At 53.3% G+C, this 16,792-nt stretch overlaps 1 protein-coding gene and 1 long non-coding RNA gene across 2 annotated transcripts in view; one reads left to right on the top strand and one right to left on the bottom strand.

The window, feature by feature from the left end:
• VDR (vitamin D receptor) overlaps positions 1 to 5,918 on the top strand; it is a 55,624-nt gene extending 49,706 nt beyond the window's left edge. The window contains exons 7-9 of the mRNA XM_036099343.2: positions 1,297 to 1,448; positions 1,668 to 1,784; positions 3,100 to 5,918. Of these exons, the coding sequence (XP_035955236.1) occupies positions 1,297 to 1,448; positions 1,668 to 1,784; positions 3,100 to 3,359 (529 nt within the window). The 3' untranslated portion in view covers positions 3,360 to 5,918. The remainder of the gene's footprint in view (positions 1 to 1,296; positions 1,449 to 1,667; positions 1,785 to 3,099) is intronic.
• The window catches only part of LOC144382367 (uncharacterized), a 422,766-nt gene that overhangs the window by 87,158 nt on the left and 318,816 nt on the right, over positions 1 to 16,792 (bottom strand). The gene's annotated exons all lie outside the window — the stretch shown is intronic.

The raw sequence follows: 16,792 nt of genomic DNA, 5'->3' as shown, positions 1-16,792 counted from the left end.
ATGTACCAAAGTACAGCCATGGGAGAGGGCGGCAGCCCTTCCATGAGATATCCAGGTGGAAATGTAGTCAGGAAGAGAAAAGGAGAGAAAACTGGAAGCAAGTTGATCTGTGGGTGCTGCTTTTTCCTTGTCATTGTTCAGGCAAGCCCAGCTCATGACTCAGAATAGTGGAACTAGTCATTGGCCTCTTGACTCATCAGCACATATTTATTGACCTTGTTGTGCTCAGGGTTCAATAATCATTGTGCGGGCAACACTGAGGGAATTGGGAAGTGGTGCTGGCCCTCAAGGAGCTTGCCTGTTCAGAGCCACAGACAAGCACGTTAAGAGCAGAGCTGAAAGGGGAAGGGCAAAGTAGGAGTGCAAGCTGCAGGCTGTGAAGAAATGGTTCTAATCCTACAGAAGGTAATGGGGGGGTCTCCGAGGGAGACCTCACCAGGTTCAGAGTCAGGAAGGTGAGGTGGAGCAGTAGAAGCAAGGCATTCTTGGCTGAAGCTGTCACATGCCCAAAGGCAAGCTGGTGTAAGAACACACGACACTGTGGAGCAGTGTGAAGTTGCGAGAATGGAGGGTTGGTGGAGTTTGTGAAGGGAAGTGGGCTGGAAAGACAGGTTGGAGCTAAGGGATGGAGCATGGGCTTGCTGCTGAGTGGGTTGAGAGTCAGGAAAGTGGTTCTGAGCCCAGGCAATGTCTCCCTGCAGGAGCCGTAAGCACCATGGAGGAGAGACCCGAGAGAGACTTGGTTCCAGAGTTCTAATAAGAGGCAACTGAAAAAGATGATGGAGCTCTGAACCAGAACAGTCCTGATGGTAGTGGAAAGGAGGTCAAGGGCTCAAGAGATGTCCTGGAGACAGAGTTGGCTGAGCTTTACTTCTGGGAAGGACCAGAGGACAGGAAAGGGAGGAAAAGAAGGCATGAGAGGTGTAGAAGATGACTGTGGCCATACACTTGCTGACCTCTGCATTCATGCTCTAACCCTGAGAGCTCCCCCAGGCTCTTCTTCCTGCCCCTAATAGCTCTGGCCACTTAGGCCTGGGGACCCTGGTAAGTCCCTGGGTTTTCCCTGCCTTAGTAACTGAGCTCATTTACTTCCAGCCTTGGTGCACAATCACAGTCTTGAGATGTTCTCCCTCAGGGAAACAGTTTTTTTCCTTTCCGATCAGACCACCAGCTCTTCAGCGAAGGACCCAGGGCACATGCTGGTCACCTGGCAGGCGCCTGTCAAAATGCTACAGTGATTTGCGTGACTTGAAATTCTTGACCAGTAACCTGGCTCCTCCCTGCCCTCCCTGGCAGAGACCTCACTTCTGATGACCAGATTGTGCTGCTGAAGTCAAGTGCCATCGAGGTCATCATGTTGCGCTCCAACCAGTCCTTCATCATGGACGACATGTCCTGGACCTGTGGCAGCGAGGACTACAAGTACCGCGTCAGTGATGTGGCCAAAGGTACGTTCAGGCCCCACCTCCACCCCATCCTCTGCTCCTAGACTCTGGCTCTGCCCTTCCTGGGGTCATGGGCCCCGATCAGGTGCATCGGAGGGGGCTAGGCAGCAACAGGGTGAGAAGGGTGAGAGGCAGGCCCAGTCAGGGTTGGAGGTGGGGTGGGGTGGTTTGGGTAGGCAGCTCCTCAGTTCTGCGCACAGCATCTGGCCATCTGTCTCATAGCTGGACACAGCCTGGAGCTGATTGAGCCCCTCATCAAGTTCCAGGTGGGGCTGAAGAAGCTGAACTTGCACGAGGAGGAGCATGTCCTACTCATGGCCATCTGCATCGTCTCCCCAGGTATGGGGCCTAGCAGTGGGGACCTGGGAAGGGGGAACATGAAGCACTAAGCCCAGCTGAAGGCCAGCAGGGCAGTCTGGAGGGAGGAGGGAGCAAAAGGAAAGAGAGACAAGGAAATACCCACTTTGCTGGGTTTGCACAGCCCATATGATATGTGTATGTTGAGAGGTCCTTCACTGCCTTTGGCCCTGAGACCATAGGTGATTCATAGGTGGGACTCTGAGGAACCAGATAAATGGGGTTTCTCGGGCCATAGACAGGTCTGGATGTCCCCAGTATTCAGGTTCTGCTCTTGTGTGAACTGGACTGAACTTTGCTGACACTTGAGATCACCTGTGGGGTAGGGTAGAAAAACTTGGGGCTTACAGACGCTTCTGCCTCGGAAGCTTACCCGACGGATTTTGGAGGCAGTGTGCTGTGACCCTGAGCTCTTCTGTCTGTTGGGGTGGGAAGAGAGAGAGAGGCTCAGAAGGAGGTTATTGTGATCTTGGGGATGCTATATTAGTGATGAGGCCTAAGGGGGGGCAGCCCTGCCTCTACCTATGTTGAGGGAACAAACAAACAGCCTCTGATCAGGGTTGAGCTGAGGACCCACGGAAGGAACGTGGGCTCCCTTCCCCCTGCCCAGCCAGCATTCACTCATTCATTCCTTCCTACACTCAGTAATGATTTATTGAGCACCTACTAGATATCAGGCGCTGTGCTGGGCATTGGGATTTAGCAGCAAACAGGACACAGACTTCTCTTCCGTGAACTGTAGGAGGAGACATTAAGCAATTACTATTTAATGACTGATTTTAATGTGATGAAAGTTTTAAAAATAAGTGTCTGATACTATAGCAGGGTATAATAGAAGGAGAGAACCTGATGCAGTCTGGGGAATGGAGGTAGGGGGTCATCGGGAATGGCCCTCTTGAGGAAGATCTTTTAAGCTGTTACCTGAGGGATCAGTAAGAAGCAAAGACACAAGAGCTAAGTTCCAGACAGAGGGAACACAAATGTGAAGAGTGGAGGCCAGAGAGCACGGCACATCAGTTTACTCATGGGAACATGGAGCCTAGAGATGGAGGGAGAGAGTTGAGCTGGAGACAGGGCCGGATGGGACCTAGGACACTTGATCCGAAATGCAAGGGGAAATGGTTGAGAGGCTTTAGGGGGGACTGTGGTGTCACAGGTCAGCAGCCATACAGGGGTGACCTAGGAGGATGCTGAGGTTGGGTGTCTGTCTGGGCATAGGGGTCCTGGGGAGATGGACTATTAAGGGACCTGGCTCAGAGCTCTTGTGCCTTCTCCTCCCGTCTCCCTGTGCGCCCAGACCGTCCCGGGGTGCAGGATGCTGCCCTGGTTGAGGCCATCCAGGACCGCCTGTCCAACACACTGCAGACCTACATCCGCTGCCGCCACCCGCCCCCGGGCAGCCACCTGCTCTACGCCAAGATGATCCAGAAGCTGGCTGACCTGCGTAGCCTCAATGAGGAGCACTCCAAGCAGTACCGCTGCCTCTCCTTCCAGCCCGAGTGCAGCATGAAGCTCACACCCCTCGTGCTGGAGGTGTTTGGCAATGAGATTTCCTGACTAGGCCAGCCTGCCCGGGCCCCTGGGCGGGGCTGCTCCTCGGGGGCCTTGTGCCCTGGCCTGGGGCCCGCTGCTGCCCCGCAGGCCTCCCCGCCCCCTCCGGAGCCCAGCCCCTCCTCCCGCACCTCCCCTCCCCAGCCAGCCCACCGGGTCTCCTGCGCGACCTAACAGCAGGTCTCCCCTTCCTGCCGGCCACAGGCTGCCCACATTCCTTGAAACCTCAGTCATGAGGAGTTGCTGTTTATTTGACCAAGAAACTCAAGTGGGGGCAGAGGGCAGATGGTGAAGGTGGGGCCTCACCCAGGGATGGCCCAACGGCTCCAAAAGTGGCCCCTGGTTGCTGCTGAGGGAACAGTGAGGCACGAGAAACGCGCCCATTCCTCAGGGACAGAGATACCCGCACCTCCCCACCATGCCCGGCCCGGACACCCAGAGCCGAGTGGGCTCTCCTTCCCGCTGCCCCACCCACGATGAATAACTCGCCACAACCCCCTCCCCTCGCCCCCCATCCCATCCTGCTGCCAGTCTGTGCTGTTTCGTGCCACGATGGGGCCCTCTCCCTTTGCCTTCCCAGCCCTGGCCTGTGTAGGATACTCACTGCCAAGGATGACCAAACACACGGTGACAAAGGTCACACCTCCCCCCTCACCCACCTCTGTTGGCCAAATGGCACTCGCCTAACACATCAGTGCCCACCTTCATCCCATTGCTATGGTGACATTCTTCCCGAAGTAGCGATGGTCAGGCGGGCTTTCACCCCACGGCAGGGACCACTAGCCCAGAACCCACCCGCCGAGAGGCCCAAGGAGGGAGGAGAGCAGGGCCCAGGAAGTGGGGGACGGGCAAACCCAGCCTCACAGGAGAGTGGTAGATGGTGGCCACAGTTGTCCCTGTCTCCAAGCCCATGGCTCCTTGACCTGGATCTGAGAGGTTGGTGGAAGCCAGAACTCCCCTTGCGACGATCTACGTGGCAAGACGGAATTGCCCCCAGGTTGCAGAGAAATGCCCAGCAGCATCCTCATCCTCACCCTGCCAGTCCCTTACCTCCCACTCAGGAGAGAGAGAACCAGTGGCCGTGGGTGCTAGAGGGGCCTCACCCTGGGACAGTGGAGGGTGACCCTGAGATGGGCGCACTCTCCCAAATCCCCCACGGCCTGGAGAAGCAGTGCCCCTCTGCTCACCCGCAGTGCCACTTCTTTTCCACCTAGCAAGGTGGGATGGAAGAGAAGAACCTCAGACCCCAACAGCCCAGGCCCTGGCCTCCCGGGGGGCCCATCTAGGTGTAGTTCCAAGACTGCCGTCCCCCAGGGACCCAGGAGCTAGTGCTCCAACACCTCGCTGTGGGTGGAGGGAGAGCAGGCTGGCCTCGCGTGGCTAGGCCGGGGGAGCATGCAGGGGTGGAGTCATGTGGGGCTGGTTCGCTTCTTATTCTCACTCCAGCACCCCAAATTCAGAAGGGGTGGGGGGTACTTAACTGCCAACTCCATTTTCCCTTCCATAGTCGGTCCAACCCGGGAGGTGGGAACTCTCACTCTGTTTCCCCTGGGGTGGGGTCCTCCGGTGAGTGAGTTGTAGGTGTGTGGGGCCACTGCGGAGGGGCTCCCTCCAGGAGTCAGAGAGCGTCTCTCAGATGGTTGCTTGAGTTCGGGGAACGCGGCTCATTCGGTGTCTCACTGGGGAGGAGCTCCTGTCGGTCGGATGCTGCCTCCACCTTCCCTCGCTGTTCTCTGAGGACCCCGGGAGCAGTGAGCCTTCCTCTGTGAGCACTGTCCGCGTCCCCTGGGCCCCGGTGTTTCTGCTGGTGGAGAAACCTCTGACAGCCCCGTTTCTCACGGCACAGTACCTTCGATATGGCCAAGGTTGACATTTATTAGCTAGGAGTTGTTTTCAGAATCAGACTCCATTTTTTTTACCACATTCTAATGTAGCAGGTAGTAGGCACCACTGATGAGGAGATATTTATGGGGGGAAAACTTACATTGTAAAAAAATTCTATACATCAGCTATCGTTATTGTCTTTGCTGTTATTTCACGAATTAGGGAGAGGCCCTTCTTGGATTTTAGCTGCAGAAGACACTGGTCTAGCATGCTAGTCAGTGGGGAAAAAAAAGGCTTAAAAATCGCTACACTAGTTAACTTCCTTGCTAAAGAAAACCTGACCCTTGGCGGAGGGTGTGGGCCCCCCTAGCTCAGACGGCTGGTTAGAAAGAGCTCCAGGGATGGGCCTGGTCTATGGACTCCCCGCCCAGTGCTCTATTCACTACACCACACTTGTGCTCAGACCCCATTTCCCGCCCCCCACCCTCCGAAGGCTGCCCTAGTCCCCTAGGGGAGGGTCTAGATTTTAGACAGCAAATCTAGATCCTGGACCCCTGCGTTCCTTCCCTGAGTTGTCACCCTGCTGACCCATCAGGAGGAGGAGGAGGGACACCTCAGCCTGTGTCTCAATGTGAATCAGAACCCCCTGCCCCAGTGTGGCCCTGGCCAGACGGGGTCTCTGCCTCAGCTCTGTATAATGCTGTTGCCTTATCAATAAAGTGCATTTGTCTTTGTAATGTTTCCACCTTCCCAGTTCTCCCTCTGGCCCTGCCTTCTCCAGGGCACCCCACTGGACACCCTGGAAACACCAGCTCCTCAGCCCTGGGGCCCACACACCAGCTCACTACCGAAGGGCAGTCTAGGAGTGGGGGAGGAGAAGACAGGAGGAAAAGTGAGGTTTCCCAGGACCGGAGTGGGAGAAAATATTATCATCTCTTCTATTTTAGAATGAGAGAATGAAGGTAGACATTTATAAGTCTAAAATGTTTAAAGCATATTATTGGAAATGCTGGAAAGTGCACACCTAGATGCCAAAGACGCAAGATTCTGGGAGATGGGAAAATCCATCTGCGGGGTTAACTGGAAGCAAGTGGGGTCCTCCCAACAGAGAAGGTCGGAATGTAAGACAGATCAGGGGAAAGGAATAAAGGAGCAAAAGAAGGCTTTACAGAGTGCTTCCTCAGGGATTTCCAAAGAGAATATCAAGTTGCCAGAAATTTGTTAAATAAACAAATGAAGAAAGCTTTGCTTATGGTAATAAAATGAGCTTATACTTACGTAGCATGTACTTTGCGGCAAGTACTGCTGTAAATAAATCTTATGCAAACCAACTTGGACCCCAGGGGAGCTGGGCTGCTATGAACCCCATCTGACAGAGGGGTAACTCGCCCGGAGATAGGATTTGAACCCTCGGCAGCTGGCCGGAAGCCATTCATTAACTGCTGCACTAGTCTGCCTCCAACTGAGTTGAGGAGCCTGACAAATGACAGATAACAGTCTCGTCAGCAGAAAGCAGGGGGTCACATGTGTTGGGTCCAATCCAGTGCGGCTCTTACCTGAGACCCTCAAGAACGAGAACCAGGCCACTGTTGACAAAAATGTGCCTCATATTCAAAATGCTGTGTCGGTGACTTGGAGAATTGCAAAGGTCTCCTGTGCCTAAACGGACTCCCAAGGGACCCAGAGGAACTGATGCACCCCACTCCGTTCCCCAAGGAAGTGAGGTGTGTGATAAAGGCAGCACCCCTAAATGCAGCAAGCAAAAAGACCCAACCAAAGCCACAGCACCGCGCTCTGTGAACGGGGAAATCATGCGCAACCAGTGCATTTATTTTAGGATAAATAGGTTAGTCTGGAAACACGTAGGTGTGATTTACTTTAATTTTTCAGAAGTATCTGTAAAGATTTCAGACGAAAGGCTGTAGTGTGTCACCACGAGATGAGATGGTAGTAGAAGAATCGGGGATAGAGGCCAAGGGCTATTTTGTCATGAAAGATGAATGAGCTTCGAGAAGGAAGTCAACAGCTGCATAAATGGGCATGTCTCTGGCTGGAGAAGTGTGAAGAGGAAGGTCTTGAAAACTGTTAGGAGAATCTGATTTAGCATTTTATGGATGAACTAGAGGAATACAGGATCTCCAAGGCTGTGTGTTACCATAAGCTGAGAGGAAGGCACCCCCAAAAGACCTTAGGGTTAGGATAAAGAAATAAAAAAATCTTAAAAAAAAAAAAAGAAATTCATTAAAAGTAAATAAAAGGAAACATTTAGCTCTTCAGTGGCACTAGCCACATTTCCAGGGCTCAATAGCCCCAGGGCTACGGGAATGAACAGTCCAGACTCAGAACATTTCCCTGGCTGCACGAAACTCTATTGGACAGTGCTGGTCTACGCAAGGCGTTCTTATCTGGTACTAATTGTGGATGACAGGCTTCTGTTGATCTGTTGGGCAGATAGCCACTCTACTAAACTCTGCTTTTCTTTCTTTTTTTTTTTTTTTTTAAGATTTTATTTATTTATTTGACAGAGAGAGACACAGCGAGAACAGGAACACAAGCAGGGGGAGTGGGAGAGGGAGAAGCAGGCTTCCCGCTGAGCAGGGAGCCCGATGCGGGGCTCGATCCCAGGACCCGGGGATCATGACCAGAGCTGAAGGCAGACGCTTAATGACTGAGCCACCCAGGCGCCCCTAAACTCTAGCTTTTCGTAGAAGCTATAAAGGAAACATCCTCCCTTTACCCCAGGCAAGGCTGTAATGGGGCTGCTGTGAATAGGTCTGCTCCTTAAAAGAGACAAAAAGGAAAAGCAGAGGCCGTGGGGTTGATAGCTCAGAGCTTTATGTGGCGTAAACCGGTCGGAGGCTGTCGCAGGGTGGGTCTGTCTCCCAGCGTGGCCAAGGGGAGGTCTCCTCCTGCCCATGTCCTGTCGGTGATCAGTACTCAGGGTAGGCAAGAAGCCTGTGAGGCTGCCGGGGCAGTCTGTGCACAGGGGGTGAGAAGCAGTGGTTGGTGGGGGTCCCTGCTCCGGAGGGGTGCTTTGAATCTCCATATTCAGACAGGTTACATACAGGATATACGAGAGAGTGTGGCTAGTCGGGTCCCCAGGAAGCTGACTCTGAAATGCAGCATGAAGTAGAGAGGTCTCAGGATCACCAGCTTCTGTGGTAGGGAAGCAAGTGGGTCAGGGAGAGGGAGAAGTCGGGCTGCAGTGTGATCCCACCACCGTCTCAGCTAACCCTGATGGGCAGTTCTGAAACTGGGATGACCCTTCACGTGGCCCCAAGTTGAGGTGAGGAAGACGGCTTTTTTATTCTTGCATCAGCTAGTCATTGGATGCAGGCCAGTCCCCAGGAAGAGAGTGTGACCTTGACAGGACCTTGAGCTGGGTGGCTCTTTTCAGCCAAGGGCAGGTAGGGCTGGGGGTGTGTTTATCTTTACAGTTTGTACAACCAGGCGGGGCTTTTCAGAGTGGGCTGCTCTGCCTTGGGGAACGGCCAGAAGGCTTCCAGGCCCTGCCCTTTGGCTCTCTGGAGGGGGACCCCAATAGTCCCAAGAGCTCCCTCCAGAGGATGGTGTTCCCCGCCTCTCCCCAGCTACGGACGATCTAGTGCTTTTTTCCTAAATCATTTTGAACTTCACCACTAGGTGGTGTTACTGCCCTACAGGGACAGGCTGGAGCTACTTGCTTGGCCTCTTCCCCTGTCCTCCCTCTATCTCCGGCTCCCGTCTTCCCCTGTCCTCCCTCTATCTCCGGCTCCCGTCTTCCCTTGTCCTCCCTCTATCTCTGGCTCCCGCCCCTCTCTCTCTCCGTGAAGGTGGCTGAGATCCAGCAAGGTCCTGACTCCCCGCCGCTGGAGACACCCGGTGCTGTTTCTGTCTCCTCATGTTGGGGGACCAAGCAGGATGGACAAGGGACCTGCTCTCTGGCTTCCCAGGCTGTCTCTGGAATCACAGCAGGTGGGGCGGGGGGTGGAGAATCTGACACACCTTAGCTAAGGGCCCCCCAAGACGGAGCTCTTCTGCCTCTGGTCACCTTCCGTGCTGGCTCCAGCTTCCCTCTGAGGTCCATCCTGGTTGTGCAGTCCTTTAGTGCGTTCAAGCACAAGCACTGAGCTCAGTGCGGGAAATACAGAGGTGAATAAGACAGTCACTGCCCCCAAGAAAGGTGCAGTCCAAGAGGAGAAGACAGCCCTACAGACAGAGCATCCCCCAGCAGCGCAAGCAGAAGCCACCAAGTAGATGGCAAGTAGATCACTCAATGTCATAAACGGTTGGGTCATCCTCCTGGCCCTGTGGGAACTTGGGCAATTTACTTACCATTTTTGAGCCTCAGAATTTTCACCTATAGAATAGCAACAAAATGGTGCCTCCTTCTGGGTTTGTTGTTGTGATATAATCTGTGTAAAAAACCAACCCCACTACCTGGACGAAGCCATGACTCAGAAATGCTGGGCAGCATCATTACTAGGCTTCAGAGTGGAGGGATGATCAAGTAAGTTTTCGTTAGGAGTTGACATTGCTCCCATCCTCTGACCACTCATCCTTGCTGAGCCCTCTGGACTCACGCCAGAGGGTCTCCTTGGCCCCTCGTCCAGACCTCAGCCTCAGGACCCAAGGGCTCCTACTCCCCAAATAGCTGTTAGAGCTGGGGGAAGGCGTCATTGTGCTATCTGGCCACCAGAGGGCAGGTGTGCAACTTAGTAAGCCCAAAGCAGCCCCTACCTAAACAGCCCTGCTGGGGAGAGTGGTGAGGGAGTGATTGGAAGCTAGGCACAAAAATCAGAAACACATGGAACTCCAGATAATACTGTCCCCAACTTCTTCCAATGACGCTCTTTCTCTGCCAGTGTCTACTAGACACTTGGCCCTCTGGCGAGGTACGTAGCCCACCACGATCCCGCCTGGCTGCCTCTCACGTGGCACTGTCCACACGCTGAAACTCCAGACGCTTGCAGCTCTCTGATGGTTTGCCTGTGCCCTGGGGGCCTGCCTCCACACCGGTGGCTCTCAGTGCTTTGGTCTTAGGACCCCCTCACTCTATTGAAAATAAAGACCCCAAAGAGCTTTTATGCATGTGGGATTGTATCTATCCATATTGGCCATGTTGGAAATTTAAATTGAGACATTTTTAAAGTATTTATTAAATTTTTTTAAAAGATTTTATTTATTTATTTGTCAGAGAGAGAGAGAGAGAGAGGCAGGCAGAGAGAGAAGCAGGCTCCCCGCTGAGCAGGGAGCCCGATGCAGGGCTCGATCCCAGGACCCTGGGATCATGACCTGAGCCGAAGGCAGATGCTTAATGACTGACCCACCCAGGCGTCCCTAAATTTTTAAAAAAATGTTTTAAAAAGTAACAATAATGAATGTAAGTTAACATAAATAACACGTTTTTTATTAAAAATAAACTTTTTCTGGGTGCACCTGGGTGGCTCAGTCAGTGAAGCATCCGTCTCTTGGTTTCAGCTCAGGTTTTGATCTGAGCCCCTGGTGGGGCTCCCTGCTTAGCGGGGAGTCTGCTTGAGATTCTCTCCCCCCGCCTCTCCCCCCATTCACCTGTGTGCTCTCTCTCTCTCTCTCAAATAAATAAATCTTTAAAAATAAATTTAAAAAATAACCTTTTTCCAAAGCAAGACAATTTAGTGACAAGAAGGCACTGTTTTACAGTTTTGCAAATCTCTTTAACGTCTGGCTCAATCAAAGGCAGCTTGGAGTCTCATATCTGACTCTGCATTGTCTGTTAGGATATCACACATCATGGAACCTCTGGAAAACTCCTCTGTACACGGTGGAAGAACGAGAGTAAAAAGGCAAACCATGCCTTAGTTTTATAACAAAAGTAGTTTTGACCTTGCGCTGTCCCTACATGGGGCTCAGAGCCTCACGGGGACCCCCAGACTACACTCTGAGACCCACACTGTACGTTTGTCTATGCCGTTGTTTCCTGGGCCTGCCATGCCCTCCCCTCATCCTCGATCCCCCAATTTTCTCCGAATACTCCTGCCATTGCCAGCTCAGGTTTCAAGTCTTTCACAAAATCTTCCTGGAACTTCACCAAGCTGTACCCCCACCCCCCACGCGCCCTCTTGGGTAGAAGTGTGCGCCCACCCTATTGTAAAATGAAGCACCCATTGTGGTGTGTTGTAAGTTTCTGTTTTGCCTTTGGTGCTCCTTACCAGACTGGAATAAACGAGGGATTGCACAAAGGCTGGAATAAATGGACTAATGAATGAATATGGGGCAATGTGCTACCCACTTCTGTGAGCCTCCAAAAGATCTGGTCTTCACCATAGATGTCAAGTGAAAAAAAAAAGTCTGCTTGGGTCCCTGCTAGAAAATGAAATGCAAACGGACTTATGCAAATTTAAACACCTTCCCTTGAACTTTGGAAACTGAGAAGTTAAGTCCCTGTGGCTTCAGAACCCATATGCTCACTAACTACCTCTCCCTAAAGCATCTGCCACATCTCCCTCATTCTGCATGTGGATGGACAGTTTGTTTTTGGACCAAAATGCCGAAATTAGCATTTATCCCGATTCCTATTTATCTGACTTGATTTATCCCACACCTTAGCCGGCTCAAATCCTTTGAATCCTCATTTTGTCATTCAGTATTCTGACCATCTCCCCTGGTCGTATATCTTCCAAAACTTAGGTCTGCAGACCATGTGCAGAGTTCACTGAGACTGAGCCAAAGGCTCTGCCCTCCTGCCCTTGACATTAGCACACTGACCAGAAACACTTCAGTTCAGTTGTTCCCTGGGAGCAAGGGGACGGGGTGGGCAATGAGACATTATGTCTCAGGAGAAAGGAGTAGATGGAGAGACCCAGGCATCCACAGGAATCGGGGGAACTTGTCAATGCTTCCACAGCTCAGCCCTCCCCGAGACCCAACAGTCTTGCCCAAGTCTGAACAGACTCTTATAGAATTAGACCAGATCCGAACCCTGGATCAGGGATCCAGGGATATCTGATACAGAGAATGCAGGCAGAGATGGATCGAGTATCACATTCCCAGCTGGATTGTTCTGCAAACCCTATCTGAGCTGGACTCAAGGAAGAAAGGCATAGTCTCCGAGGAGAGGAAGGCTGTAGACAGTGGGCAGAACTCTCCCTAGGTGTCCCTACCCCGATGGAGAGTGGAGAAGTCACATGTAGCCCAGTCCAGCCCTTATTTAGCTTCATGAGGCCGCCCTACTGTCCTTTGCACTTGTGTGCAGAATCCTACAGGGCTTCTAGAAAGGGCTGGGCCTCTCTGACCCAACCCCATCTAATTAAAAATCCTGCCTGTGAACACCTGTGGCATCAGACGTGAGGCTAGGGCAAGGAGGGGGCTGGGGTCCTAACTGTGTCTGTGCCTGGCTCCTCTTTTTCCATTTGCCTACCAGGGTGGGCCGGGTAGATCAAGCAGCCCATCAGAAAAGGATTGGCAACCCAGGTCAGCCCAGCCTGGGTGCGGAGGACTGGGAGCTCCAGGTTCAGAGTGCCAGGGAAACCCCTTCCTAGTGTCCCCTCCATTTCTGCCAGCCACCCCCAGCCCCAACCCCAGCTCCTGGGATTTAAAGTTCTTTCGTCTCCCAGCCTGGAGCCCCAGGGGAGCGGCCCAGAGGGGACGGTGGATCAGCCAGTTGTGTTTGAGTGGGGATGGGGAGAAATGATAAAGGGGATGGGAGAGAAGCCAGCCCCGCTTCCTCTCTGATAGGACCCCACCCCAGGGGCTCCCTGCCTTTTGCTGTGTTTATGGGGAGGCCTTGAGGTGGGGGAGGAGTGGAGAGGAGGAAAGGAACACTGTCAGGGGCCTTAGGAGAGGACCTGTGCTTGGTTGTTAGTTCATTCTTTGAGCAAATGCTTACCCAGTTCCTCCTCCCCCAGACCAGCACAGTCTAGGCTAAGAGGGCGGCACAGAGGGAGCTCAGGGCCTCTCCCACCCCCTCTCCTGCCATTCCTGGCCCGGGGGGAAGCCAGGCTAGTGAGGAAGGACCTGGACTTCAAAAGTAGGTTCTTCCTACCTGGGGGGAGTGATTTGAGGTCTCTGGGCCCGGGTTTCCTCACCTATGAACGGTGATGCCCATGAATAGGTGTTGTGAAGACGGAGTGACTGCACACACAGCATTCAGAGCAGTGCCTGGACTGAGCAGGGGTTTGATAATTGATTATTATAGTTCTCGTTACCGTCTGGGGACCCTCTCCTCTAAGCGGATATCCTCTTCCTTATAAGGAGCGCCCTCCCCTCAACATGCACACATGGCCAGGGCAAGGTTGGAGGAGGTGGACGTTGGGACTGGCAGGTGGACACCTCTTGTGGAGGACCAAGCTGGCACCCCAGGGGCGCTCACAGCCCGGCTCAGTCCCCCAGCTCCGGCGCCTGTGGCCAGGGCAGCTTCCGTCCGTGGCCCCCAGGGCAGGAGGAGCTGGGGTGGAGAGCCGGTTGACCATGCCCGGACTGAGGGCACTCTGTTCCAGACCGGGACTCTGCTCCACCCCATTATCTCCTCCTGCAAAGCCTCCTCCACCCATCAACCCCCAACCGAGATTATAGACCCTCAACTGTCTCCAACTGCTCTGATTCAGGGATAAGGCGGGACCCTTGTCCCCGCTGCCGCACACACCACCGGCCACCCCCCACCTCTGTCCCATGGAGGGGGAGGCTGCCTGTTCTCTGGGTCCTGGGGAGCTGGGAGGCAGGTGTCCCCAGTGGGGAGAGATCTAAAGTCTCCCTTCATCTTCCTCTTGAGTCAGTGCTGCTCGGTCTTTCTTGTCCCTGCCTCTCTGTCTCCAGGCTGCTCTGGCAGAGTTTCTGCCTCGGGCGGCTCTGCACCCACCCCCAGAGCACACCTGGCTCCTCACATCAGATAACCCAACCACAGCAGCTCCCCTCACCCCGACTCGGCTTCCAGTAGCCCCCTCCTCGCCCCTTGCCCTCTTCCTCTCCCTCTTCCTCCCCTGCCTCCCCCACCTCGTAGCTCCCTGACTCACCTAGATTCCGGGGTAGGGGGTGGGGTGGGGGGGCAACAAAGCTTTAAGGCCCTACTGGGTAATGAAGGTGTGAGAAGACAATTCTTTCTACTCCCCAACACATTCTCACTCTCTCTCTCTCTCATACACACACACACACACACACACACACACACACACACACACACACACGGTGGAAACTCTATACCCCTGTGCCCTGTAGGAAACAGAGTGAGGTATGAGGAAAATCCAGCCTGAGGAAGTGAGGGGGTGGTGATTGGGGGGGGGCTGCCTCTGGGGCTGGGGGCTCCACAGCTTCTAGGCCAAGAGAAACTTCTTCCCTTTTCCAGGGCTTCCTGTTTGTGAGCGGTCACCTCCAGTCCTAACGCCACGGGCCTTCCCAGCAGAGCCTCCCTCCGGCCGGGTCCTGGGCTGGGGAAACGGATGGATCCCATCTGGGCCATTCGCAGCCCCTGCCTTCTGCTCCCCACCCCAGGCCAGAGAGGTGCTGCGGAGGAAGAGGTGCTGAGGGTGGGGGTACAGCCAGAGCTGGGAAGACCCAGTGAGAAGAGAGCAGCGGCACACAGGGGCGCTGGGCCAGGGGACCGGTAGGTGCCTGGGGGCTGGGGATGGAGGTTTTAATGCCTCTTGACAACAAGTGAATCATAGGCAAATTATGTGGAAATGATGGCATAAATAAAGATGTGTTATTTCAAGGCCCCAGTGTGTCAATGTAGGAAGAGTGCTGGGGGGTGGGGGCAGGAGGCTGGCCAGGCCGGATGGTGCCCGTAGGTGGGGCCCAGGTGGAGTTCCTGTGGGGGGCTGCGGAGGTGATGGCCCACTCCCATCTCCTGTCACCTTCGGGAAGACATGAAACAGTAGGTGGCAACCACAGCCCACCAGCTCCTCCCCCGGGGCAGAGCAGTCTTCACAGCCCCCACGTCCCTGGCGATCCCTCCCTGGGGCCACTGCTACCCACACACACCACTCCCTTTCCCCAGCGCCTGCTCTGGACTTGCCTGGGTCCTGTCCTCTGGGGTCTGTCCCTCCGTGCCCAGAACTAGGTCTTGCCCCCATCGGTGACACAAGAGCCAGTAAAGCTCCAGGAGCTTGGAACCCAGGCAGGGAATCTGTGCTTTTCCCACCAGGAGAGGGCTGAGCTAATGCCCCAGTGACAGCACCTGGCGCGTGCGCAGAGCCCCATAAATAAACCAGGTGGATGAATGAATTCATGACCTCCAGAAGGTGGTCAGGGCCCTCCTTGTAGCCCAACCTAGGCTTCTGATGGACCTTCATCCCCACTCACCTTCACAATGTTGACAATCTTTAAATGACTAGAAAAACATGTACACTCATACCACCCTACCTAATCAGTACCTACTGCGTATTTCCTCTCGATCTTTTCCTCTATGCCCATGTTGGGTTTTTTTTTTTAATACAGTTGCCATCACAGTGCATACACAAATCGATACTCTCCTGCGATGCTATATTGCATTCATAAACATCTTTATAACAGCTTCATAATTTTCTATTAAGTGGAAATATAATTTGCTTCACAATTTTCCAGTTGTAGGTGTTCAGATTGTTTTTAACTTTCCATATTCTAAATAGTGCAGGGGTGAACGTCATTATGCACATATTCCACTCCCCCTCCTGAATTCTGGCTGTAGAAATCTAGTTTAGGGTACATTGGGTGGCGTAACTGAGCAAAGGGTGAGACCACTTTATAGCTCTTACTGTCTATTGCCAAATTGATTTCAAACATGTAAATTTCGCCGCACTCTCACTAATGTTGGAAGACAGCGTCTACCTTCCTCTTATTTTAATTGGCATTACTTTGATGGTGATCAAGCTAAACATTCCCCTACCTCACCTACTGGCTGTATCTCCTCTTTCCCTGAAGAGTCTTTTGCGCTTTGAACTTCAGTCTACCATTGTTTTCTTGTTCATTATCAGTTTGTGTGAGCTCTTTCCGTCAGAATGGTTTTAAGGCGTCATCATTCGCAATCGAGGGCAAATCTCCCCTTTCGCCCCTTCTCTCCCACTTTGGATTCTGACATGGCACCTGCTCTTGCTTCATTTAAATCTCTGCCTCCTTCACTGGCTGCCACACCTCTGCCCACGCAGAATCTTTGTTCTCTCATGTTCCTATAGTTAGCCATCTTTCAGGTTCCCTTCCCCTCTTTTCCCTGCTCTTATGATCTCATCCACTCCTACCTACAACTCCAGTTCTCACTGGTGACCGCAGATCTTTGTTTTGCCTTCCCTCCTTGGATGGCAACTGTCCACTCAACATCTAAACTCCACACATCCACTGCTTGACTCTGTATTTCCCTCCAAATTCACTTCTCCTCCCACACTGCCTAATTTTGCTGCCTGAATCCCTTTGGGTTTGGGGTTGTGTTTGGAAGGGGAAAGAGAAGGGTTGCGGCTGACACATTTGAAGAGGAAATAGGTTTCCTCCAACCTTCAGCTTAGAGCAAGAGGTCGAAGAAGAGGAGGAGAAGGCCCGTTGTCTAGGAAGATGCTGCTCTGTGACTCAGTTTCCCTGCTTGCCTGTATGTTAAGACTGGCTCCAGGTCTAGACCTAGATGCTTGAAAATCAAAGCGGGTGGCCTCCCTCCTAGAGCCAATTAACCCTTCATATGGACCTCACCTGCCCCCTCC

The sequence above is a fragment of the Halichoerus grypus genome, chromosome 6, assembly GCF_964656455.1.
Source record: "Halichoerus grypus chromosome 6, mHalGry1.hap1.1, whole genome shotgun sequence".
In the NCBI taxonomy this organism is placed as follows: Eukaryota; Metazoa; Chordata; class Mammalia; order Carnivora; family Phocidae; genus Halichoerus; species Halichoerus grypus.
This window is presented reverse-complemented; position numbering and strand designations above follow the sequence as displayed.